The sequence below is a fragment of the Diadema antillarum genome, unplaced genomic scaffold (assembly GCF_040938485.1).
Source record: "Diadema antillarum isolate AM-2024a unplaced genomic scaffold, OU_Dant_1.0 seq00001684_RagTag, whole genome shotgun sequence".
Taxonomy (NCBI): Eukaryota; Metazoa; Echinodermata; class Echinoidea; order Diadematoida; family Diadematidae; genus Diadema; species Diadema antillarum.
This window is the reverse complement of record NW_027272379.1, coordinates 313,903-341,436: the sequence shown is the minus strand read 5'-3', so window position 1 is coordinate 341,436 and position 27,534 is coordinate 313,903. Positions and strand designations below refer to the sequence as shown.

The window sequence follows — 27,534 nt, the reverse complement described above, 5'->3', positions numbered from 1 at the left end:
AGTAAGTCCTCCAGTAAGCTTTATTACAATTATCAATATACAGGGAACAGACACGATGAATCACAAATTAGAACATTAAAAGGATGGTATAGTATTGGTTGAGTTTAAATTCAGCTTTTAACTTTTTGCGAGATACTTAAAAACCACTTAATGAAATGTTACAAAGCATACAATTCTAAGAGGAATTCAATCTTTATTTGATAAAAATGGCTGATATCAAAGACAGAGAAAAACAAAGCGATCCTGGTAAAAGGTGGGTCCCACCTTTTATTAAGACTGCTTTGTTTCAGATATTTCAGCCATTGCAAAACCAGTTTCATCAACTAAACTTTGAATTCCTCTTAGAGTTACATTGTCTTTCATATTTCATAAAAGGTTTGTCATTATCTCAAAAAATTATCATAAAAAAATATTGGAAACCTCAAACCCCATCCCAAACAAAAGTGTACCACCCCTTTAATGCTATATGTGACTAATAATAGACCACAAAAATAGAAATCAACACGGAGGACACGCACGCGATGATTACATAAATTCTTTTTAAAATCAGGAGGTTGTTCGATGTGAAATTGGACCCATTATACCTTTACGCAAACTGCCAATGACATTGCGTGGGAGTCTGGTGGATGCACGTCCTGTTGCACACACACACACATGGCAAGCCAAGGAGCAAATTTTGGCCGCCCTAGGTCAACTCAGCTTCACAACTGCCCTGCTTATAGTCAGCAGTATGCAGGACAAAAACATCTCAGCTGTCAGTCTTTGTCATATTCAGAAATTTGTGCTCAGTATCATGGCTGGATGTACGATTACAAAGAATAAGAGTTGGAAATAGTGCCCTTCAGTGCTCCAACTGGCTGTAGTCCCATCTATGCTTATCTGTGTGTGTTTGTGTTGATGGCACCTACCACCAAGAGACAAAGTGTTGCCTACTTGTATTTCAAAATGACTGATCCATACTGAGAATTTACAATGCCATGTTGCCTTAATTCTTGCATATATTTATTTTTTTTTCTTTCAAGGAAATGCAGATGGTCCATAATCCAAAAGGAAAGTCCCCTTGTACAAAGAATAACAGTATTCTCTACCCTACATATTTGCTCTTAACCAGGAATTAAATAAGACACAAATATAGTGGAAGAAACAGCACAAACTCAATACTGAACAGCAGACTGACAAACACACCCTTTACTCCTGTGTCTCGTATTCAGTAAACTGATGCAGCACGAACAAAATGATATTCTTACATATTTAACATGCAGAATGGGTCGCCTACGAGTGGCCCAAAATAATCATGGAAAATAGGCATAACAAGAAAATTTGCAGGTAGGGTGAAAGTACCACCTAGAATGAAAATATATATACCTGGTGAAAGCAGAGACGGTGGCCCAAACTAAAATGCTGCACCTATTACAGAAATACACCTTTGCGCTAGTGAAACACAAGAAGTTGTAGGAGGGGGCCCTGCTACAGAAAATTGCACGTTCTGTCGGAGCATAAGTCCCTTGACTACACGCGCCTAGACTCTTTGAGTCTTCCCGTCATGAATAAGGCAATGTTAAAGCAAAATCTTATAATAAAAGTTTGACTTTAAGTAATGACAAAATCGACAATGAAACAAATTCACTACAGGCATGTTGTTAAAAGTCCTTTTCCTCTGTATACACCCATCAGATGGAAAGATAGCTTAATAGACTGATAATTGTTAGCATTCTATCATCATGCACACTTGGAAAGTTTCCGGGAACCCTAACTGCCTAGCTTGAGCTTGCCAAATTCTTCGGCTAGCTTCAGGGCCTGGTCCACAGATGCAATGTTGTCACCGGTGGCCTGGGCAGAGACATCACGACCGCCTCCTTTTCCCCCCATGAGGCCAGAGACTTCTTTCACCCACTCGTTAGCTTTCAGACCTTTACTGACAGCATCCTGAAGAAGATGGCAGACAAACACAAGAAAAGTCAGCAAAATTAGAACAAAATGAAATATGTAACAACAAGGGATGTGTCCAATGAATATCAATGCGCCATTGATAATGAATTATATTCATACTGATGAATAAAGAATTGTCTTGTGTCCATCATACCATTAGCATAAGTTAAAATTTTATTTCTAATATTCTCATCAATTATGTCATACACATTCAATTCTTCTAGACACAAAAGTGTGACAAGAGAAAACTGTATTAACATTTTTAGTATATGGTAGTATCACATCACTATTACATGCACCATCAACTTTCGTCATTATAATCAAATCCTCCTTCTCATTTTATCACAATCATTTTCATGATCAACAAAATTATCAATATCATCTTCATCATCACTGTGGTCAGCATTATCATCAATGTAGTTTAATGTATATATGGACTCTCGATATCAGGCACCAGAAATACTACCATCTCTCAATGTCTCAGAACTATGCGAGCATAAGATCTACACAGACCATTCTTGACACCACCACACCCTCCCCATCACCACATTAACTCTACACTAACACCCTCCCCACCATCATACCCTCCCATCCACCACACCCACCCCACCACCACATCCACTGCAACACTCACACACCCGCCCCACATCACACCCTCTCCACCACCACACCTACCCCAACAACACATCCTCCCCACCACAACCGCTCCACCACCACACCTGCTCCACATCACACCCTCCCCACCATCACAGCCGCTCCACCACCACACCTGCCCCACCCTCCACGCCATCACACCCACCCCACCACAACACCTATCCCACCACCACAGGTGCCCCACCACCACACCAGCTCCATCACTACATCTATTCCACCACCACATCAGCTCCATCACCACACCCATGCTACCACCACATTCTGACCACACCCTACCTTTGGTACTTGAGCCAGACAGAGAATCTTCTTGGCCTCCTCGTCGACGCTGAAGAGCATGGCGGCGGTCTTGGGAGACTGGCTCTTGAACTCTTTGAGGGCAGCATCCAGGGCCTTGGAGCTGGAGCCAGCCTCAAACCTTGCTACCACTAGAGGGGTGTTAGGACTGGCAGCAATCAGCTGCTTTGCTTTCTCCTTGGCCTGTAGAGGGCAGCAGATCAAGAGAAGTGTAAATATCAGTCACCTAAAAATAGTGAGCTGAACACAATGGAAATAAAATCTTATCCCTATTAGGAAACAAACACCTGAAACTAAATGAATTCATTATCTTGATTTTCTTCAAGTATTTAGTCTTCCATTTTATTGAATCAAACTATCTTGCATCACTCAGGGTTGCACACAAGGAGCCCTGATAAATACTAATATCTTATTATGCACAAATTAGTAAAAATAAATTTTCTAAGCAATGAATTTCATTTTGCAGTTTTTCACCCCAAACGTCATTGCATTATCACAAACTTCAACACAATTTTTCTAACCCCGTGATTTGCTCAATTATCATATCATGTCTCAGACAACTGTCTTCTTTTCTGTCTTTCTCTTTTTTGTTTTTGTTTTGCAAGAACCCTTACGGCACGCCACTTTGATGACTGTGTATCATGTCTCCAGGAGACAAGCAAGCTGCTCATTCTTCCAGGTTGACAATCATTCAACAGAAGTATGAGCCACCATAGAATCGTCACATTTTGCTTTTTGCTTTCTCGTGAATTTCCTCTTTAAGTAACATACTCTCTCATTAATCTTAAAACTCATATCATGCATCCTTTTTCAATGTACATGTAACATCCTATGAATGTGACGGAATTTGCAACATGAGGTTTGACACGACAGTGATAAATACACGATGGGTTTCCCCAAGTTTGCATTTGTGAAATGTTCAGAAAAAAATCCAACAAATCCTCTGGAGAAAGACTAATCAGATGTTGGGTGATGTCACTCACAGTTTGGATGACCTCTGCTTTCCTTGCACGGTCCATGTCGTCTAGACTCTTCTTCAGCTCCTTTAATCGGTTTCTCATGGTGTCTTTTCTCCACTGGGGTACTAGGGCAACGTTCAAATCCTGGAAACAGCAGCAAAACAAATTCCCTAGTTAGTAAAATGTGATTTTGCTGTCAATACAAAGACAACTGTCCTCAATGACTTAAATAGCTACATACATGCCAATTGACACCCTGTTATCAATATGTTGGCAGATTGAAGATTCATGGGTATTTGTAATGGATACATATTCAGGAATGATGGTCATACTTTTGTGTATATCACATAAAGATACACAAGTAGCAGGTTTACGATAGCACATCATATTCAGATCTAAACAGATACACATCAGCAAACATAGAAAGTACAGTCAAACATTATTTTTTCGTTTAAAATGGGAAAGCTGCACATAGTGAGTAGGCAATCAGTACATCAAGCTTCATGGATAAAGCACACATATTGCAATTAGAAAATATTTCTTTGTTCTCTTGATGAAAGAAAACACACTAATCATTGTGATAACACACTAATTATTGTGAAAACACACTAGATGGTGCCTGCTTTGTAACATGGCTCAATTCTCAAGAGGATATCTAAATGGCCGCAAATAACAGGTGGCTGCTTAAAAATGGAAGTCACTAAGGCAGGTTTGATTGTATATGGATATCTGAGGAAATCTAAAACATCGGAAAATAGCATTCAACACAGACATACTAAAGCTTTTCGACATGCACTCATCAGAGTAAAATCGCACGAATGAACAGAAAGCCAGAAACGAAACACTGTAAAGGAAACGAGAACCATAAGGGCGAAATGGCGAGCTGTGATTGGCTGTCAAGGTAAACAAAATTAGCCTTGCTGCCAGCCGTTTAGTTGATTAATGCTAAAATAATGCGAGCGTTCTTACGAACTCTTTCTGACGGCACAGAATGGGGTCCGTGAGCTGAATGTATACTGCTTCGAGCATGCGCAGATGCGTGAAACTTCTCGCTCAGCTGAGAATCTTAAACCAAGATGAACAGTATTGTTCCGCGCACTCTTGGTTGTTCATCAAGTGGTGAGCAATGGCCGAATTGCCACCATCCACCGCAGTACGCACACTAGGCTGTCTACATGCGCGCGAAGGTAGGGAACGCACGTTAGTTATGCTATTCCGGATTGAGGCGGGCACATGTTGGTTCATGCGATCTGCTAACCGTTGGGTTGTATATATTGTATATTGTTTCGTTTCTGGCTTTCTGTTCATTCATGCGATTTTACTCTGATGAGTGCATGTCGAAAAGCTTTAGTATGTCTGTGTCGAATGCTATTTTCCAAAATCTAAAACACTCAGAATGTCTACCAAAGACATATTATTATATTGGTCATACAGAAGAAATTCTCAAAAATTATGAGGAGTCAAAGAAGTCAAAGGAGTCAGAAAAGTCAGAGAAGTCGAAGGAGTCCAGAGTAGTCAGAGGAGTCTGGGGAGTCAAAGGAAGGCAAGGAGGAGAAAGAGATCATGATGACATTCATGGGCCAATGTGCCTTACATTTCCAAGTTCATAAATGGCCTTCGCTAGTTGCTTTTGAGTCACGGTGGAGTCTCCAGCTCCCTTGACCTTGGTTGCCAGGTCTTCCACCTGTCTCTCTAGACCTTCTGCACGGGTCACTGCCTGAAAAAACACAAAACACAACAATTTTCAAATTCATGAAATTCTACCGTCGAGAGGTTTTAATGCAACTGATTGACAAATTGCCCTACATTGACGTAAATAAGCACTGAATTGATTGTTTCTGGTTGCACAAAATGCACAAAAAAAAAAAAAAAATTCAACACTGCCAGAAATGTCCACTTTTGCAGTATGTAAGTTTGGCTCACCTTCTCAGCATCCACACCGGTGATTGCCACAATCCTACGGATCCCCTTGGCAATCGCTTCTTCCGTCGTGATCACAAACTTGCCAATGTCACCAGCATTTCTGACATGCCTGGAGGAGGGGGGGGGGGGGGAAGCAAAGTTTGACGGAAACTGCTGAACAGGGGAGCGACAAAAAAATTTTGCAAGCAGCTTACGTGTGATTTGCTGGCTGCAACTGCAGCGGTTGAGCAAATAACTGTGGATAATATTCTCTGCATACACACTGTGTAGAGTCAACTAACGCTTGTTGAATTTCTTGAGTATTAAGACTGTTGATAGCATCACAGCTCTTTTAGTCAGTGGCACTTGGCATGGACGAACGATCTTTACATTTAATCTGCTTCCCAAATAGTCCACTGCTTGAACAGAATTGAGACTTTTCCGTATGTCTGTGTATTTAGAGAAACATAACTGTTCAGTATTACTGTGGACTGAAGAAAGATGGCAGACTGTAGTGCTTCATTGTCACAAGAGGATGCAAAGAAGACAATCCTTTGGAATGTAGTCCCACATATGCAAAACTTTGTGTGTAATCTGGTGATTAGCTCAGAGAAATGTTGTGTGTGTAGGGGGTGGTTTTGATGATGTGAAAGAAAACACGGAAATTCTGGTATTCAGCATTCCACAAATACTGGATTCTTCAAAGCTCTCAAGGTAAAGTCAAACATTTTTCTTAAATAACTCAAGCCTGTTTGAGATGTATAATTCTGCAATCTTATGCTCTAAAACTGAGTTATGAAATGTAGTTCTTCTAGCAGACATATCCATAATTTGCTCCACTGAAGCTCTGTTTGAACATTGGGCTAAGTTGTTAGCAACCTGGATTGTGCCAACAATATTTACGGTTGTAGGAAACAAAACTGGAAATGCAAGCATGAGACTCACGTTCCTCCGCAGAACTCGACGGAAGTGATGGTACCGCCTGGACCAGTTGGGTCGGAGGTCAGCTCTTCAACTGGAATGCCGATTGAGAGAACCCTTACTGGGTCTGGGTAGGTCTTGGAGAAGAGAAAGAGAGTATTCATTATAATTACTACAAATATGTGACCATTCAGCACAAAACCAACAGAAAGTCGCATACCCTGATTTTATGCCACGACTCAAAATAGGTGCACTGGGTCAACCTAGTCAATCTTGGAACGTTCATATTTTCTCAAAGAGCAATTCTTCCTTCTACGTTATTCTGAAATTTGGGATCATAAAACAAACAGGAAATTGAGTTTTGAGCAGTTTTTCTAGAACACTTTTTTTTTTGTAGAATAGTATGATTAAGTAACTATGTCTTAGAGGCAATATTTCATTTCTTAAAACCCTTGACACACTCTTCACTTTCAACTTTTGAAAGGATGATGCTACTGCTTTGAAAGCTGGTGTTAGTCATGAATAGAATGAATAGAAGAGAGGTTTCAACTTCAACTTAATCTGATAATCCCTTCACTGTTGTTGCAAGGGAGTTTTACATCCTGTTTTTGTCCCAGTCACTGCACTATTGAATTTACTCAATCCACATGTATATAAAAATGAACTTCTCCTTTAAGACTGGCCAACATGTAATCAATCAGGTGGATAGTCACTGCATCCATACCTCATCAAAAATAGCACGTAGACCCTGGATGGCTTTGGCCATGGCAAGGGGTGTCTGCTTGTCGTACACAGTCTCCTTCTTAGAAATGACCTCATTGGCTATCTTCTCAGCCTGCTTGATCTGCTCTGTTGTCATGGCACCCTAGGAGATGATGCATATGTGAGAAAGTTTGTCAAAGATCTCATTACAAAACACTTACAACAGGGCTGCACACTTACCCATTTTTTTCTACTGGTCTGACCTGTCTAATGGACCAGTAGGTACCCAGTTTTTCGATTTTTTACTCTTCCATTCCTGAAAAAGTTACTGGTCCGACAGTGATGTTACTGGTCCAGGACCGTCGGACCAGTGCCAGTGTGCAGCGTTGCTTACAATATCACCTACAAACATTACATGATCATGAATGAAACCAGAGTCTGTATAACGATACATTGAAACCTGAAAGTGACTGAAAGTCAAGAATTCAAGCACAACTCAGCTACTGTAAAAGCAGGAATGTTTGCGTGAATTTTAATTTCATGACTTTGGCAGGAGCCAAGATATGTGGAATAAAAATGCACGTGAAAGTTCTTGTCTACTCTGTATGCATTGAATGCTAGTGGCAATTCATGAAATTTTCACGCTGCGAAAAAGGCCATTAGCTCTTATTTGCAAATATTTCATGACACGAAAATATCTTGCTTCACAGTACATGATGATAAGCACGCGAGACTTCTGTTTTTTAAATAGTATTTGTTGCAATCAACCATATGCTAATATGCAAATTGACCTAACTCACTTAAAACTAGTGTGTATAACGTATAGTCATATTACTCCTACATAGGAAGGGATGAGAACATAATAATAACAACAATAATTACAATAGTACCAATAATAGCCATTAGCATTCCACTAAACTCTTCAAAAAAACTATTATCATGAACAACTTCTCCTGCACTTCTACCACACAGTGTGACCGTAAATTACCTTGGCACTAAAGTCGAACCGCAGTCTGTCTGGCGCCACCAATGAGCCTCGTTGGTCAGCCTCTCCGAGAACTTTGCGGAGGGCAAAGTTCAAGACGTGTGTCCCAGTGTGGTTGCTCATTACAGGTCTTCTCCTCACCTGGTAGAGATATAGTGAAATATGCATTTTGGTCATATTTCACTTATTCTTAATTTTTCATAAATCATCTCTGATACTTATTGTTTAAAAAAAAAATCACAAGTTAGAAATGCAATGTAACTGACGCAGACTTACTGGTAGTTAAAGATAATAAAAAGTTTTGGTACCTCAAAAGTGTCCTTGAATTTCCTTGTCTTAGTTTGTGTTTCAGGTTAAAGTACCTTTCATATAACTAACACTGTGAGACTTACTCGCCCCAAAGTGCTCTCATGTCTTAGTAATCATGCAATTAACTGCGACCAGCAGCCCCATACGCATAGCGACCAGCAGTCCCATACGCATAGCGTAATCGGGCTTCGCATTGTAGCATTCAGGATCATGACAGATTTAGTATCGCAGGGTAAATGTCAACTTAAAATCCCATAAATTCTTCATTTTGAAGACTTACCAATTAAGTTGAAGTATTGAAAACAGGCTTCGGGCTACGTTTGGTTCTGCCTATAGTCCCTTTCTGTTCGAATTGATGACTGAATGTGACTCGGTCGACAGGACCTCAGGAGAGCTACATACAGTACACTGAATACTACAGCCAGTGCATGCGAACACATCACATGCACACAAATTTCAAATCCATGAACGGATAAGATGTTTGTGTGCGCATGCGCTGGCCATGGTATCCAGTGTATGTAGCTCTCCCAAGGTCCTCTTGACCGAGTCACATTCAGTCATCAATTCGAACAGAAAGGGACTATTGGCAGAACCAAACGTTGTTCGAAGCCTGTTTTCAATACTTCAACTTAATTGGTAAGTCTTCAAATCGAAGAAATTTTTGGATTTTAAGTTGACATTTACCCGCGATACTAATTCTGTCACGATCCTGAATGCTACAATGCGAAGCCCCATTACGCTATGCGTATGGGGCTGCTGGTCGCAGTTAGCTATGCGTACAATGGGCTGCACGCTGCTGGTCGCAGTCAGTGGTTTCGTACAATATTTATCGACGCTGTACAGCGTCGGCTCTGGTACGAAACCATTATTGCATGATTACTAAGACATGAGAGCACTTTGGGGCGAGTAATTCTCACAGACAACGTACTTTAACCTGAAACACAAACCAAGACAAGGAAATTCAGGGAAGCTTTTGAGGTACCAAAACTTTTTATTATCTTTAAGCCCACCACACACTATACGACTCACGACTATACGACCTTAAAACCATGAGACCCACTTGTACGACCTGCCAACGCACACTATACGACCTGACCTTATGAGCAGGCTTACGACTGTTGTCTTCAGTACATTTTACCAATGAGTATTAAAGCGCACGCAGTGTGCACTGCGTGTACTTGCATTTTACTGTATCTTGATTGGCTGGTCGACTGGTCTTGGAAATTCAACATGTCAAATCTCTACAACTGGAAACTGGCAAGACTGGTGACATTACACTTCCGGTCTTAAGGTCGTACGACTGGTCAGATCGTATAGCGTACGACGGGCTTTACTTGCCATTTGCCACACAGAAACCATGAAAATATGACAAACATCTATGTGAAGGAAAACAACAAACTGTTTAATTCGCTTCACTATGCACCATCACTAATACATTTCTAGTAAATATACAAACAGATATTAGAATCTGTTAAGAATTCATATGATGACTGTTTTAATTCTTAGTGGGTGATATTATATCAAAAGATATTTGCTAGTATATAAGAAAGTAAAATTTTTCTCATCTATCTATATAATATATGCTTCATATTCTATAATCATGTTTATCATGTCTTAAGATAAATTGTATACTCTTATCTACATTGAGGTTGAAAAAAAAAGCATATTCAGAATATCTTCAGATGTAAATTTGTCATCTATTTACATTTTATCAGATATAATATCCTTCTTGGAGATAGTGGTACAAAAGTTTTGGCATTCAAGGTTTCCATGGCAACGTGGTGGTAAGGTTTACCTCATCAATGGAGAGCTTTAACCTGTCACCGACTCGGAGCTTTGTGGTATCTCCCACTGCAGACAGCTTGCCGATGTGAAGACAGTAGCCTCCCTTCACTTGGACATTGGTCACTCTGAATTCAACATCCTGTCCATGGGGTTGGGGGATGGAAGGGGGGGGGGGGGGTAAGAATTAACGAAAAAGACCAGTGAGTACTTCCTATGCAAGTTTATCAAATCAGAAGAATGGCCTATCACCTCACACGGTGACCACATACCCTGATGGGGTGGCATATCATCACATAAATTCCAGCTGAATTCCTCCTGAGAATGATTGTGATACTCACAGAGCTCTCAAGTACTTTACAAATGTCACAGAGTACCTTTCAGGTATGGGTGAGTACTTGAAAATAAAGACCAAGTACCTCACAATAGCAACACTGTTTAATGCAAAAGAGTTCCCAAATACTTCATAAAAGTGGCTAAGTATCTTACTTGGGTGACTGAGTACTTTCTACATGTAACAGAGTACCATATACAAACCATATCTTATTTTACGGGGGTTTATTTTTGTGAATTTTGTGTGTTGGGTACATGTACTATTCACAAAACAAGCAAAAAGACAATCATGATCCCGAACATGAATGCAATGTGCCATACTCCACGAATACTCTCAAATGATGTGAGGTTAGTCTTTTTTTTAATTGGAAACAAACAAAGAAACGAACAAACTCTGAGGTGTATCATGGTAAGATTTTAGTGGCATTTGCAGAAGGGATATACAACCTTTCACATGTGACAATTTTTCTTTCCTATTTTCAGCTGCCATACTCACAGCATCGCCCTCCTTCTCCATGAATCCCTCGTCGTAGATCTGTCCTCCCGACTCGGCATAGAAACAGGTCTGGTCGAGGAGCACTCCACACTCATCACCATTATCAACCTCCTCCACAAACTCCTTGTTCTTCCTCAGCGCTATGACGGTCCCTACTGTCGACTCAAATGCTGCAAGACAAGGGAGATGGAGCACATTCCTTTCATCTTGGTATTTACTCAATGCGATGAACCAATGTTCTAAACATAATGGTGTGATTTATGAGCAGCTGGAATTTGGGAATGATCACTGAAAACATAATTTGATTCAGGAAGCAGAATCTACACTTGTAGGTATATCATGAATCTCTATGACTGAAGTTACCTTGAAGTTCCTAACTTGGCAAATACGCAGAATGTGATCAGAACCACTCATTTCCACCTTTACATACTGTTAATGGGAAATTCTTTGCACAAGGCACGTTTTCACGCTTGGCTAGGTAAGATGAATTTTGCATGTTTTTAATTCCACAAAATCAAATCATTAAATTGTTTTAAATAAAACATTCAACAACAAACATATTGGTGCACTTTTATCTTTTCCCTAGTTTCTGCTCCCATGTAATGTGCAAAAAATTCCTAACCATGAAATATCCACTTTTGGAGTAAATCATTGGAACTTGCAGTTACCTATTTCACACACTAAAAATCCCATAATATACCATATACCAAGAGTTTCAACACTTCTCTATGCAGTTACAGAGCTTACTCTCTCTATCATCTGTTTTAAAGTCATGAAGAATAACAAAGCATTCAGTAGAGTGTATTGTTGATCACAAGTCCCCAAGTATAAATGCACTTCAAACAACATATTGTCTCCCTGCTTTACAAAGTTGTTTTTCTATGACTTATATGATACAGAACTTTTTGGCCAAAATTGATTTACAAGACAGTTGTATATTATCCATACTTGGTTTATTTCATATGCTATCCTTATGTATACATTGGGCAAGCAGAATTATATGTTATGCAATATGTACCTTTGAACTACGATGAATTTGTCAATTTGTAATATGTAATTGTAATTTGTTGTCTTGTTCACTATGTGGACTACATGTCAAAAAAACCAGTGAAAAGAGAATTTCCTTTATGGACAATAAAGCAATTCATTCATTCATTCATTCATTCAAAACAATGTGTATGACAGAGTAGACTCACTATACGATCCATCTTGACTTGAATACTTATACTTGAAGGAGTCGTTTGTTGGAGGTACCTTCCTCTTCTCCTGAAGCTCATTGATGGAATGGACATCAAGTCCAATGGTGTCGTCTACTCCAGAGCCTTTGCCTTGTGACAGGAGCTACACACAAAGAAGAAATTAATAAATGTAAAGCAAAACTTACAGTGATAACTTTCCACATCTTTCGGACTTACCATACTGGTTAACATATCAGTAACAGCATCTGTTGAGAAGAGTAACGCATTTGTCAATATTAGTCCCAACCCCTGGGTACCAAGGGATGGCTGGGACTTCATTAAGTTGCCTTTTTAGGATGTTACACTATCTGGCTACGTCCTGCTCAAGACCCTGACAGGCTGGGCAATACTTGAGTAGAAATCTCCACCTAATTCCCAGACAGGCTGGGCAGTATTTGAGGCACTCAAAAATATTCCTCCATGTAAATGTTTGTCATAAAACCACAGTAGATTCGCAACCAACCAGCGCAAAGTGAAAGAATTTCCCCTAACAAACCCTAGTATATAGCATTAGATCACCCTTGTTGATGAAAACAGAAGTCTGACAGGTATATGAAGTGAAATGCATTTAACATTTTCAAATTCTGTAATTTTTTAATGTGAAAATAAAGCTGCATTGGTGTGACAGCTGGGAGCACTCCATCCATCACCTTCTTTCAAGAGAGACAAGTTACCCACCTGTGCCTTCTTCTTGGACTCCTCGTAGCCTTCCAGGTCGATGCTCATCTTTTTCTCCTCCACCATGAGTGAGGTGAGATCCACCGGGAAGCCGTAGGTGTCGTACAAGAGCCAGGCAGCCTGGCCTGTTGGACAAACAGGATTCAATTCAGTTGAGTTCAATTCAATTCAATTCAATTCAATTCAATTCAATTCAATTCAACTCAATTCAATTCAATTCAACTCAATTCAATTCAACTCAACTCAACTCAACTCAATTCAACTCAATTCAATTCAACTCAATTCAATTCAATTCAGTTCAATTCAAATCAATTCAGTTCAATTTCATTCAATTCAATTCAATTCAATTCAATTCAATTCAATTCAATTCAATTCAGGACTTATTTCCAACATCACATACATTCTTTCACACACAACAATTACAAGGAATCAATGTAATACATAACATAAGAACATACATTTCAAAGTGGAAAAGAAAACATGAGCAAGAGCATATTCAAACATACATCAAACTGTTCGAACAAAACCATTGTGTTATTGGAAAAGAGAGGCTCAAGCAAAGGACAACATGTAGAGATGCAATAAATTGGAAGTATGAAACAAAAAAGGTATAATAATGGGAGTACACACAAGCAAACCCAAACATGCATACAATGACTGCAGAATCAAAGAAGTAGACAGAACAAAACAGCAACAAACAAGCTCCCCCTTACCCCCCCCCCAAAAAAAAAAAACAAAAAACAAAACAAAACAAAACACAAACAAACAAACAAACACAAACAAACAAACATCAGCAAGGGACAGTTAGAGAGATGATGGCAGAGATTATGGAAGACTGAACTATGGATAGTGTGTGTCACAACGATATGGAAATATCATCCAGGGGATCATTACAAAATCATGCAGATGGAGAAGGCCTATTGGGACTTCATTCGAACACCCTTCCTCATCCAACTATCATCATGAAGTTGTCATTTCACTTTGGGGTAAGTCAGTCTAAGTTAGAATACCAGTAGATGCATCACACAGATTACTTAGCAGACATGCCCGGTGGTGCATACGTTGAATTAAATTCATGATCAGAGATTGATGTCCTTCTTTTCTTTCCCTTTGTTTGGGGTGGGGAAGGGGAAGATATTTGAGGTCAGGGAAATAACTCAGGATGGATTATACTTTTAATATCAAACTCATTCTTGAGTGGACAGATTTTGACAGTGACTTATAATTACATATGAAGAGTTTGGGCACAAAATGGGCTAAGCACCAATTTCAAAATTGTTTCAGTAAGTTTATCATCAGATAGAGCAATAACGAATCTTTCCAGTTACACCTCACTTGTAACATGAAAAGAAATATTCTTGAAGATATGATGAACTAGAAATGTCGCTATGGCGACTGATATGCCTCCGCCATAATGCATGATTCTCCTCAAATAGGTCTAGATAGTGTGGACAATGTGTGATTACATTTTCACAAAACTGGCAAAATACTGAAATGACAAGTTTGTCACAAATGTGTTGAATGTTCACCTTCCTTGACCTTGGTTTAATTGGATGAATAGGAGAGCATGTATTTGGGGATTTAAGGACTTTAACTTGACTTTGACCCATTCATACATTTATGCATTGAGTCATTTTCATGGTACCGGTATGGAGAAAAAGTGCAACTTCTGTACTGAATAGTAAATTGTTACCATGTTCATCTGGCCTTTGACCCTAAAATTCATAAGATAATCACTTTCAGGTAGAACATGCATAAATATGCAGTAAGTTTCATGATAAATTGAGCCACTTCCGAAGTATGGAGGAAAAAGTTAGTTCAGCACTTTCACTTGATCTTTGACCTTTTGACCTTTGAGGCAAAAAAAAAAAGAAAAGAAAAAAACTCTCCAGAGAACTTCTATTAGGTTACACATGCATACACCAAGTGTTAAAAAAAAATAATAATCCTGCTGGCATTGCATGAACATGAGGGAAATAGTAAAATTTTGAAGTGTTGCACTTGACCTTTGACCCCTGACCTTTGACCCCATGAACCCTACATTCTCTAGATAATCACTGCCAGTCAGTACACGTATATACTATGTTCAATGAAGATACCTTGAACAATTTTCCAATTTACAGAGAAAAAAAAGAAGTTTTAATACTTTTACTCGACCTTTTGACCTTTGACCTTTGACCTCATGACCCAAACTTTCACCAGAGAATCTAAATTGGGTAATACATGTATACACTTAGTTTCAAGAAAATATCTTCAGGCATTGCATAGATATGGTGGAAATAGTGAAATTTTATGTATTTGACCTTGACCTTTTGACCTTTGACCTTGAGCACGTGCACCCAAAAGTTGATAGGCACAACTTCACCCCCTAATACACATACATGCCAAGTTTCATTACGATACCTCAACAGCTTTTGATAGTTACCTTGTCCACAAAATTCATTACGGACAGACGGAAAGATGGACGGACGGACGGAAGGACGGACGGACGGACGGACAACCCGAAAACATAATGCCTCCGGCACCACTTCGTGGCGGAGGCATAAAAATGGCCCATATTTCTTACTAATTTCTTTGTTTTTAGCAGTTTTAATTGCAAATATTTCAACTTAATAAGAATGGGCTTAACTGGTTTTGCAATTAAACTCTTCATATATTCATATATATGTAGGTTCACTTGGTCACATGAAATATATCACAATTACATAACAGGAAAGACGATTGATTGACAAAAAAAAAAACCCAACAAAATCACAAATAAATGAAGAAACACAGACACACAATGACTCAATCGTACTGAACACTGCTTATGGTGTCACACTCACCAGGAAGCACTTTGCTGTCGGGTCCAAGTTTGTTGATGGTCTTTTCCAGCACACGGCGCCCTCTGTTGAGCGTTTTCAGGAACTGCGCCTCCTCCTCATTGATCACGTCCATCACCATCTGTGGGTCCTTGTTGATTTCTGGGAATGCCTCACCCTGAAAATAACAGGGACACAAGTTTGACTTGCAAAGTACAGACAACATTGACAACAGGCAAGAACAACAGAGTCGTCTCTGCATAACAGGGTACCAGTTAATGGGGTACTCCTTTTGAATGAGGAGGGTGTAAATTAAAAGTTACTATTAATACAGTAGAATTTTCTCCTCTCAAATCTGATACTCTCGCTAACTTTGCAAAATTTGAGCTCACTGACACTATACAAGTAAGTGAAAAGTACTGTGCAGGCAGCACAAATGTTACAGCGAATAAATACCCATACTCTAGACTATCTACACTTTTACTGAGAGATTGGCAGCAAAGCAATTCTATGAATATTTAAGGAATCAGTTCCGCATAGATATATTAGCAATCATGAATTAATTTTTTTTTTTTGGTAGTTCTCTAACCTGCTCATAGACCCAGCTAGGCAGGATTAACAAAACACCTCAATGTGCTACTACTTATCAAGTTCATAGACTCATAAACTCACTGAGAGGTCTATTGCTACAGAGTGCAAAGCAGCATGACAAGTCAAAGCCAACACTGCTGGTTGAACATTCCATTCTAACTACAAACTCTACACAGTGATTGTATCCTTGGTGCAGTGCTGGAGTAACATCAGGCAAATCACTCTGGTATAAAATGAAGGGAGACTGGCACTAGGAGCTCACCAAAACATCTTGGACAACGCTGACCAGCGAGGCAAACATGCCTTGCTTGGCATTCAGCTTCTCGGTGGAAAACCTCACAGCGCGGCGCAAGATTCTCCTCAGGACATACCTACAGTATGAAAAAAAAACAATCCAGATTTTAACGTTTATCTTTGTGAGGAGCCTCTTCATCATTCTCATTGTTGTCATCATCATCACTATTATCATTCTTTCCTTTTTTTTTTTCTTAAAAACCCCTCACATAGAATTAATATTTTCTAAAAAGAAACTTCCAACATCTTTACTCAAAAGACTACCCTCTTTTCATCAAGGCATATTCAGATGACCTGTAGAATTATGAGTTCTAATATACAATGCATAATGATTTACCTTCATGGGACATAACTCTAACAGCCTTTCTATAATCCTTACATACAAAATATTCTATGCCACCTTGAAGTGCTGTACTCCAGTATAAAGATATTTACCAATTTCACCCATGAGGTTTGAGGTGATTAACGGTGCTGCACACAATTAGGAAAAATGACAGACATTTGCAGTCTCGTTTTACTTACATAAATTAGTAACTGATGATGCGGCTTCATCTGAAGGCTTTATAAAATTGTGCCCTATTACTACTTATTCCTAGACGATGTAGCAAAGACCACTTCCAGCCATCCAGCAAAAGCAAATGCAAGGCTTTTTGACTCTGTGACATCTTAGGGTATTCAACTTTGATGTTCTTTCACATTGTAACTAATTACAGAATTGACTTTGGCACATGCTATATCTTGTGGTTCCCACATGGCAGTTAGTTAACCAAGAAACAGGCCAGAATTGGTGCATGTAACCAAGTTCTTTCTTTTTTATGACTTCCAATGAAATACTCTGGTATGAATAGTTTCCATATTCACCCGCCTATGTTTCATAGGAGTAATCAAAAAGTATGGCTGACGCAAAGGCAAGCCCTGGTTCAGGCAAAATACAGCACAATTAAGTAAAGGCTAGCAGACACTACATAAATGTTAGTGTCTAAGTAAGGTGTTTACCCTCTGCCGACGTTATCTGGCCTCCCTCCATCAGACAGAGCGATGGTCAATGTGCGAATGTGGTCAGCCACAACTCTGTATGCCATGTCAACTCCATCCACATCCTCATCACCGATGTGACCAGTGTACGGCCGAACTCCAGTAGCCTAAGAAAAATGTCCAAAAACATGATATTTTTCATGAAATGTCAAAATGTCACTACGAGCTGCTTTTAATAAAAATCTTTTATTTGACAGCAAATGCACCAAGATTTCACTTGTTTATTGTAATACATTAGAATGAAATTCAGCGAGCAATACTGAATGAACTCATTGTCCTTGACACTTTTATCAATGTCATCATATTCATTTAAACATTTTGATACAGGACAAATAATTTGAAATAAATACATACAAAATCTTACATATTGTTACCTTTTACAGATTTATTCTTTCATTCAACAGAAAAGGGGACTGACTGAAGATCTGTGAAGAGCAATTCCTAAAGCTAATCATAACAGTGAGGCATCGTATCTTTTACATGATGTTGTTTGGGTGCACAATGATATGAGTGTTTTAAAATACAGTATGTTTTCAGTGCTAAATAGTGAAATACAATGTACATTTGCAATCACAGAAATTTCACTGTGTGTTCCTCTATATGTATCAGCTGAGGTTTCAAGACTCTTTTCATGCACATGCGGCAAAGATTTTCACATACTTCTCTGCCACAGCTAATTATAGTAAACAACAATCTGCATCAGAATATATTTCAAGGAAGAACCATGTTGCATGAGTCAAAAGTCAGGTGCGAATAAGTTTGAAGTATTACTGATGGCAAAGTCTTCATGCACTTTAGAGGAAAAAAGAAAAACAGGAAAACATAATTACAGAAACAATAAAGTGCTGCATAGGTCATTGTCTAACAATCAGTTACTTTTTAAATACTGTACAAGTGGTTTCTTTCGCGTACAGATACTTTCGCGGTTTCCATCGGTGCCGACTTTTTCGCGTGTGTTTAAATTCGCGGTCGGCAAAAACTGTTTTATTTTGCACATGAAAACCCAAACTATAATCCAATTGTTCTTTTATTTATTTATTTATTAAATTAAATTTATTAAATAGAAATTAATATTAAATGCAGGCTTACCTGAAGTCTCTTGAGTACTTTATAACATGCTTGTACCTACATCGCGCAGTATCGCTGTGTGTGTGTTGACCATCAATACACTCAATGCGCGGAATCTTCGTGTGTGCATGTGCGCAACAGCGTTGTAACAAGCGGCGAGTTCAAAACATTTCCTTGCGTGTTTAATTTTGCGGGGCTTTTTAAAACATTTTCGCGTGATGTTAAATTCGCGGTTCAACCTCAAAGCGCGAAAATAAAACCACCGCGAAAGAAACCACTTTTATAGTAGATAAGTTTTTAAGGATGCTCTGAAATTTTAGATGGTACTCGCATAATTAATGTGTTTCAGTGCTTTAGTGTTTTATATTTTGTTCTTGTTTAGTTTAGTCTTGTTTTTGTTTTGTTTTGTTTTGTTTGCTTGTTAATCTATTTGTATGTCAGTGTGTTTTCTGTAGAAGAGTCTTTTCTGGTCACACACATACTTCACGAATGGCCTGGAAGATGGGCATGAAGAGATCAGTGTCATAGTTTGAGCTCTTTCCCTGGATGACTGACGTGATTCTCTCAAGACCCATGCCAGTATCGACACACGGCTTGGGCAGCGGCTTCAGGGTACTATCATTCTCCCTATCACAGAAAAACAGAAATAATCCATTTCATTTCCAATTTCATTTCATTTCATTCCATTCCATTCCATTCCATTCCATTCCATTCCATTCCATTCCATTCCATTCCATTTCATTTCCCACAAAGAGATAGAAATAATCCATTTCATTTCCAATTTCATTTCATTTCATTTCATATCATTTCATTTCATTTCAATCCCACAAAGAGATGAGAAATGTCACTCTGAGTCCAAATATGGCTTTGAAAAACAGCTGCAAAAATTCTGAAAAAGCTTCACTATATTTCAATGTTTTGGCAAAGGCATCATTGCATATATATATGTACAGGCGAGGCTTTCAGAAACTTCCTTTTAAGCAGATGTTCTAACTACCATTAAAGTGACAAATAAGTTGTTTTGAGTAGCAATCTCACTAAATCTGCTTTATTTCTTGTTAACTGAGTCAGGAGCTTTAAGGTTCATAGTATTGCACAAGATCCTGTAGTTTAACTTACTTATGGCTAGTTGTCCACTTCCCACATACTATATGGGACTTTGCATCAAAGGCACAATCAACTTTTACGAAGTGAATTTGTGAACATATCTTTGGAAGCTAATCTACACTTGGGATTTACAACAATAAATTCTAGAGGTGCGTTGGACTTGTTCCAGTTTGACTCAGTTGATGTTGTACAGATAAAATGTACCAACAACCTCTCAAACCCCTAAAATAGACTTGAGTTGGTATTAGGACACAAGCCAACTGTATTTCAATATTTCTACAGGATTATAACTTGGCGAGAAAGTCAGAATTATACTGTGATTTTAACCTAACATGCCTTCTTTCCTCAAGCTTTTTATGGAATTGGCACAAAATAATAGAAAGTTCTCAGTAGTATGGGAATACCACTGAGTGGGAAAGCTGGCCTGGGTTGGATATATTGAGAATCACTTTATTTTATTGCATACAGCTTTATTACTTATCTCTGTGTAAGAAAACATACAGCCAAAGAATCTTGACAAGAGTAGACTGTAACCAATAAAGGTACGCTTTGATGCACATATTTGCTGACCTTTGCTATTCGTGGTTATGGAATGTACCTCGGTGGGCAGCAAATGAATCTGCCACCGTGAATCCCCATGATATCAGTCTTTAAAGGGATGACACAGTATTAGTTGAGGTGAGGATTCTGCCTTTAACTTTTCGGAAAATACATAGAAACCACTATATGAAATGTCAAAGAGCATACAATTCTAAAAGGAATTCAAAGTTTATTTGATGAAAATCGATTTGGAAAGGGCTGAGATATCCAAAAACAAAGTAAAACAAAGTGATCCTAATTAAGGGTGGGTTCCATCTTTTATTAGGATTGCTCTGTTTTGCATATCTCAGCAATTTGAAAACTAATTTTCATCAAATAAACTTTGAATTCCTCTCAGAATTACATCCTCTTCCACATTTCAGAAGAGGTTTCTCATTATCTTACCAAAAAAGTCGGAAACCTGAAACCCTATCTCAACCAAAACTATGCCATCCCTTTAATGAGACAGAAAGCCTTTGGTTTCTCTGTCTCATCCTAATACACTCCAAAGTTTCTACCTGTTGAACTGCATGAACACAAGATTCCAGATCTCCAGGACATCTGGGTCATCCATGTTGACGAGATGGCGGGCATCTCGGCCACCAATGCGGTCAAAGTGGATCTCGGAGCAGGGACCACAGGGCCCCACGTCTCCCATCTCCCAGAAGTTGTCTTTCATGTCAAAGGGTTGAACACGCTCCTCAGGGACGCTATGGGTAAAATGGAGAATGATGTCATGTTATCTCCGAACATATGTTTGAGAGAATTCAATTAGTTGGTCTCCAACGAGAGACATGAAAAATATCAAATACAGTACATTTCATTGGTGAAGTTCGACTTTGCTGTTTACGCTGGGAAATTAAATGCTGTGACAAAATATCAGTAAGGGTAATAGTCCAGCATTGATCACTGATTAGACTGATAAGCCAATCCTTAGTAAACAATTACAATACTGTATATGCCATATATTTAGCGAGTTTAAATTTTCGTGAATCGGGACTTATCAACAATTTCGCAAGTGGTTAAATTCGCGATCATGGAATACCACATTGAAGGGAGAAATGTATACATGTGCATCACATTCATATCTGGATCAGAGTCATTATTTTATTTGTCTTTAATTTTGTGCGCAGCACCTGACTCCCGAAATTCGTGAAAATACACAATATTTGGCATATACAGTATACATACACACACATATGTGTACATAAATGAAGGCATACATTACCCACATGTAATACACACATATGCACACACATACATTTTAAGTATAAAAGCATGACAGTTCATATGAATTTGTACCAGAAAGTACTGAGAAACAAAATTGGGTGACATGTCATCATCTGATGACGACACACAATGCAACAGACTTGACTACAGCATTCATGCCTTAAAGTGAAAAAAAGGAGGGGAAAATATGATGCAACCTGATAGCAACAGTGTGAAGCATGTGATGAAACCTCAACTATTTCCTCCTGGTAGAGAGAAAAAAAAAAGAATATGTACAGCCAATCCTCACATATTGGAAGATTTCAATCATTTCATGCTTGAAACAAATTAAAAGAAACAAACAAACAAACAAAAAGTAATATCTTTGGTACTCTTCTGTTTGACAAACAAAATTATCTCACTGAGATGCATTGTGTCCTCAACTTTGACCTCCAAGTGTTGTTTTGTTATGGGATGACAAACACTCCTCGCTCGGTATTGCACAACAAGCTGATGAGTTGATATCATCTACTGTACCTACAACAGATAAGTTTCTTCACCATGGCTGGTAACTGATTTTAATATCATTCATCTAAGTCTGTTGCTCCATTCCAATAATAACTACCATTTTTGTTTTAGAGATATACAATAACAAGTTCTCTTTCTAATTTAGTAAAGTCAAATATTGAGCAAATATCTTCATAAACATTGTGACAAGGTTGGCAGTTTGACAGAAGACGTTGATATAAAATGATGGCAATGAAAAATAAAGCACAGTTCACTTTGACCATGGAGATAATAATTTCACACACACACACACACACAAATTCATAATGTGCTCTCAAGTCAATCTCTTTCTCTTATTCATGAAGTACTCTGTTGCAGTAGGAACCCTTTTGAAAGTCTGCATCTATCAGACTGGGTGATTTCAAGATTTCAAGCTCAACCGGAGTTCTCTATGATCATACAAAGAGAAGCACTTACTGATCATAATTAGCTAAGTCGCATAGTTATCGCACAACAACAACAACAAAATATTTTGTGTTTGATTCAAGTCAAATAGGAAAAGATACGACACTGATTGCTTTGTATTCTCAAGTTATGTGAAAAAAAAGAAAGAAATGGCACAAATTTCATAACATCACCAAATATTACGATTTAAAAAAAAATGCTTCCAGCCATAGCTTTATGTGGCCATGTCTAGCATGTCTGTGTACCATACTTTCCACTGGTGAATATTGCATCAGCATAGACTCTGCATGTACATGACATGAGTGGGGATAATATGCATCCATGGATGTAAATGCGGGTCTTACAAATAGAGCAACACTAACACCAACACTGAACTTGAAATGACAAATTTGATAATCTCTTGATGGAATGGTGTTAACCACTTGGGTAGAAGCACTTGAATCATTCATTGTCATGGAAACTGCAAGTGATAGAAGCAACATGCTCAAATTATGTACAAACAGAGCGGACCTTCAGCTGCTTTGCACTGATTAATTGAGGCATTATAACTGATGTAACACGATTAAGGATGGATATGCACTAGGATTTCTGCCAAATGTTCTACTAAAATCTGTAAAGAGGATCACACAAAAATTGTGCAAGATACATTACTAGATAAGCTGAAGTTTTCAAACTAGAGAACAAACCTGTGAATAATATAAACCACGTAAACAAAACAGATAAAATGATGCTAATACAGATTTCCGAAGAGATTCAATTTGAAAGAATACTATTTGTGTACATTGGCAGATATGACACCACATAGAGCCAGTAGTATGTGCCTGAGTGTTTAGTTGCCACAAAAACCCAGTGAAGGCTATAGACATACATTTACTAGGACAGGTGTGTGTGTTATTGACCTGTATACTGTAAAACAAGGAATGTTAGCATGCATTTTAATTTCACAAATTTCGCGAGAGCCAAGACTCGCAAAATTAAAATGCATGTGAAAGTTCTTGTCTACACTATACGCATTGGATGTTAGAGGCAACTCGCAAAAATTTCATGCTGCGAAAAAGGCTGTCGGCTCCAATTCATGAAAATTTCATGCCGCGAAAATATAGTGTTTAACAGTTTGTAGTCAGTTTTCTCGGACATGCTAAGCCTACCTCACAAACAGACAAATAATTTAAAACTCTCAAGTCTTACCCTAAATCAAGCCAGACTTGTCTGCACTCATTGTCTGGCTCAAGTCCAGCGGCTTCATCACCTCCAAAGTAGGTCACATAGAGCCGGTCCTTGGGTAACTTGTAGACCTCCGTCAGAAGTCTCCAGGAATGGTAACAGGACTCTTTCTATTAAAATATCAAAGGGATATCAACAATTCATTTCAAGAGCCGGTCCTTGGGTAACTTGTAGACCTCAGTCAGAAGTTTTCACGAATGGTAACAGGACTCTTTCTATAATATCAAAGGGATATCAATTCATTTCACTATGGATGACAGCATTGCTATCTACAGTTTACACCACTCAGACAATAAGCTGTGACTTGGATAATCTTACTCAAATGAAAGGCAGCTATACATGAGCTGTGCAGCCCTCTTCTCCGGTGGGATATGATAACAAATGAGTAAACAAACTAGGATTATCCCTATTCTCATCAGAACATGTAGTCATAATTGAAAAAAAAAAAAACACAATACACTGCTTGAACATTCCTGGGAATATTGTTTTCTTAGAATGAGAAATTATTGAAGGTGCAATTACTGTATGAAAGTTCAATTGTGTATTGGAAGAATCCTGAATGGATCAATTTCTTTGTGTCAAAATCATGAGCAATGTTATCATTTTCCCCACTAGTACTACACTAAACAGCAAGCTAGTGCACCCAGATGTCATATTGTCGTTCAATGTACTTACATCCCCTTCCAATTTTGCTGTCTTTGTGTATTATGCACAACTTATTCTGTGTCAATACGACAATACGAAAGAGTTGGGAGTTTGTGCATGATTGCATTCCATGGTGATTCTAAAAAGCAAATGACCTTCACTGTAAATCAGGCATGCAGTGAGTGACATAGCATAGGTCATGAAGTATGGACAGAATTTATTGATTTGTTCTAGTCTTCTATGTTTTTCAAATTTACTATTATCCTATCTTCACTGCACCTCTTGGTGAGAAGCTTTCTATTCTAGTATGGTATGTGTAGAGAGAGAGAGAGACAATAATGCATCACTCTGCGGTCAATTTGAAACATTTGTGATGTGTCCCTTTACAGCATCAACTCATTTAAAACTTACACTGTTGAGCCATTCAATTTTTCTCCTAAACTTGATATAATCCTGAAGTATCTAACCTGTTCAAAATGATTTCCACAATCGCCAAATGATTAGTTTCTTGGCATCCCAGTTACCGGTACTTGAAAACGGCATGCAAGCGTATTCATGGAGCACATGAATATTGGAGCTTTCTATCTCATTTTAATTTGCATTAAATGTGGCGATCCTTGTTTGACACAGACGAGACGAGTTCTGGCTAACCTTGAAGTAGTCCCCAAAGGACCAGCTCCCAAGCATCTCAAAGAAGGTGTGGTGGTAGGTATCCTTGCCCACGTCATCCAGGTCGTTGTGCTTGCCGCCTGCTCGGATGCACTTCTGGCTGTTGACAGCACGTGACAGCTTGCCCATGTCGCTGTTTGGGTCAACGGTGCCCTGGAAAATGGGCTTGTACTGCAAATGTATAACACAAATCAATGTTATAACTGAAATCACTGCACCAGATTCGTCATTTGATCGTTATTTTACCTCAATTACATATGCTCGTTTTCAGGAGAGAAGAATGGAAAATGTCATTGAGAACATAAATGACAGTTGGGCTCAGTTCTTGTACAGAAGATTTGGGAGGTATCATGCTGAGGCTATCTCTTTCACATGATGGCAACTACGCTGAACTGACAGCAAGTTTGTGCAAATTAAAAGGTTACCGGTACCTTACTTTGATTGTATCATTACCTGGTTCATGCCAGCATTGGCAAAGAGGAGGGTTGGATCATCCAGCGGAATTACAGACGATGACCTCCAGAAAGTATGTGGAAGGTCCTCTATCTCGACATGGTAATCAATGAACATCTGACGCACATCTTTCGAGGTGAGACTGGCATCCATGGTTGATGGAAATGACGTCAACAATTAATCCTGTAGCATAGACAAAAATGAAACATTGTACTCTCCTCGAAACCTCATGATTGTTCTCATTGCTCAGGAGTGCTCTGTACTTGTAATTTTAAAAATAGAGGTAATTCAGTATTCAAATTTAGACAATGACATCACATACAGATTACAGTAGATCTGCTTGTTGGCAGGTTTGCACACTGACTACAACTTCCACCCTCCAACAGAGTAGTTACATCGATCAACCAGCTCCGGAACAAATAACTTTCTTTGGTTCTGTGCACAGCAGTTTGTACATTCTGGTTATGAGTCACTTTTAAAGCAAATGCAGTGTTTGGAGTGGAATTATGCTCGAGTATAGAAGCTAGTATTGTTTTATTATTCCTGCATGCCACTGCCACTGGTTCTCCAGACCTAGGTTAGATGAGGAAAATATATGACAGACACAATTTTATTTGCCAAATGTGTGGTAATTATAAACAACACCCAGCACTGGCAGGAGGCATGTTTGTGCACTATTCAACAGACCCTGAAGCAGAACAGAACCAGAAATAATGATTTGAAATTAAAGAAAATCACCAATCGAAATACACCAAGCTTCATTAACATATATACTTGCTTCGAAACCAAACAAAGTGAATGCAGATAGAAGAAATCAACTTAGATTATAAGATACACTCATACAGCGTGTCCTATGTCAAAGCCAAAGCAAAGGAACAATCAACAGACAACACTTGTGTACGCGTACTGCTGGGTTGTATTTTATTATGATAGATTCTATATTTCACTAGCAGAACTTACAGTAGGCAGTTTAGTCTATTGTCTAGATCTAGACTAACCCCGTCGCGGGGCGCTGTAACACAGTTATTGTCCGTATGGGGTCGCTGCTGCGGTTAGATCTAGACTAGCCATACACAGTTGCTAGCTAGCTAGCTGAATTGCTGATGCGGCCATGCGGACGACCAAAATGTGAAATATGATAAGACCCTTATACTAATAGTTATACTCCAATCTGGGCCCTACTTTAAATACATCTGTATGCGAATAGGCGGCTGATGCAACACTCCGTAAACTAACTGCATGAATGCAGCGTACTAAAAACACCGAATGTGAGAATGGTAATGCTAACCAGTGAGTACCCGTACTGGCCGTAGTTGCAGCGGACGAGCGCCGGGCCGCGGGCCAACTGATCAAGGGCGGGCAAGCTGAGTGCCACAGACAGCTGTGGTCTGTAGACATGTGACCATGGTGACAGCATGTATTACGTCAGCTAACGAATACTAAGCAAATTGTGAGGCATATGCAATCAAACCTCTCGAAATTCCGTAGATAAAGCTTTCCAAGGTATGCTCCAGACAATATCTTTTTATCAATAAACGGTAAAAGAATGAAAACACTTACCGCACGAGCAACAATCACACCCAGTCAATGTTGTCCACTCTCACAATACGCACTAAACGCACTTACACGTACACTACAGTATACTTGAAAGTACTCATATACTAATATAGGCGTGCGATGCGATGCGGACCGTACAAAAATCCTA

At 38.9% G+C, this 27,534-nt stretch overlaps 1 protein-coding gene across 1 annotated transcript; it reads right to left on the bottom strand.

The window, feature by feature from the left end:
- On the bottom strand, positions 1–27,419 carry LOC139711678 (alanine--tRNA ligase, cytoplasmic-like). Its single transcript, XM_071623538.1, has 21 exons — positions 27,390–27,419; positions 25,830–26,012; positions 25,359–25,547; positions 24,027–24,172; positions 21,176–21,367; positions 19,454–19,598; positions 17,865–18,010; positions 16,837–16,945; positions 16,008–16,161; positions 13,183–13,307; positions 12,463–12,607; positions 11,267–11,436; positions 10,451–10,579; positions 8,350–8,487; positions 7,384–7,524; positions 6,684–6,796; positions 5,760–5,868; positions 5,431–5,553; positions 3,861–3,980; positions 2,860–3,060; positions 1–1,926 (listed from the first exon to the last, which is right to left on the bottom strand). Exons 2-21 carry the CDS (start codon positions 25,980–25,982, stop codon positions 1,750–1,752), a joined length of 2,925 nt encoding a protein of 974 aa, XP_071479639.1. The 5' UTR covers positions 25,983–26,012; positions 27,390–27,419; the 3' UTR covers positions 1–1,749.
- Between the last annotated feature and the right edge of the window lie 115 nt (positions 27,420–27,534).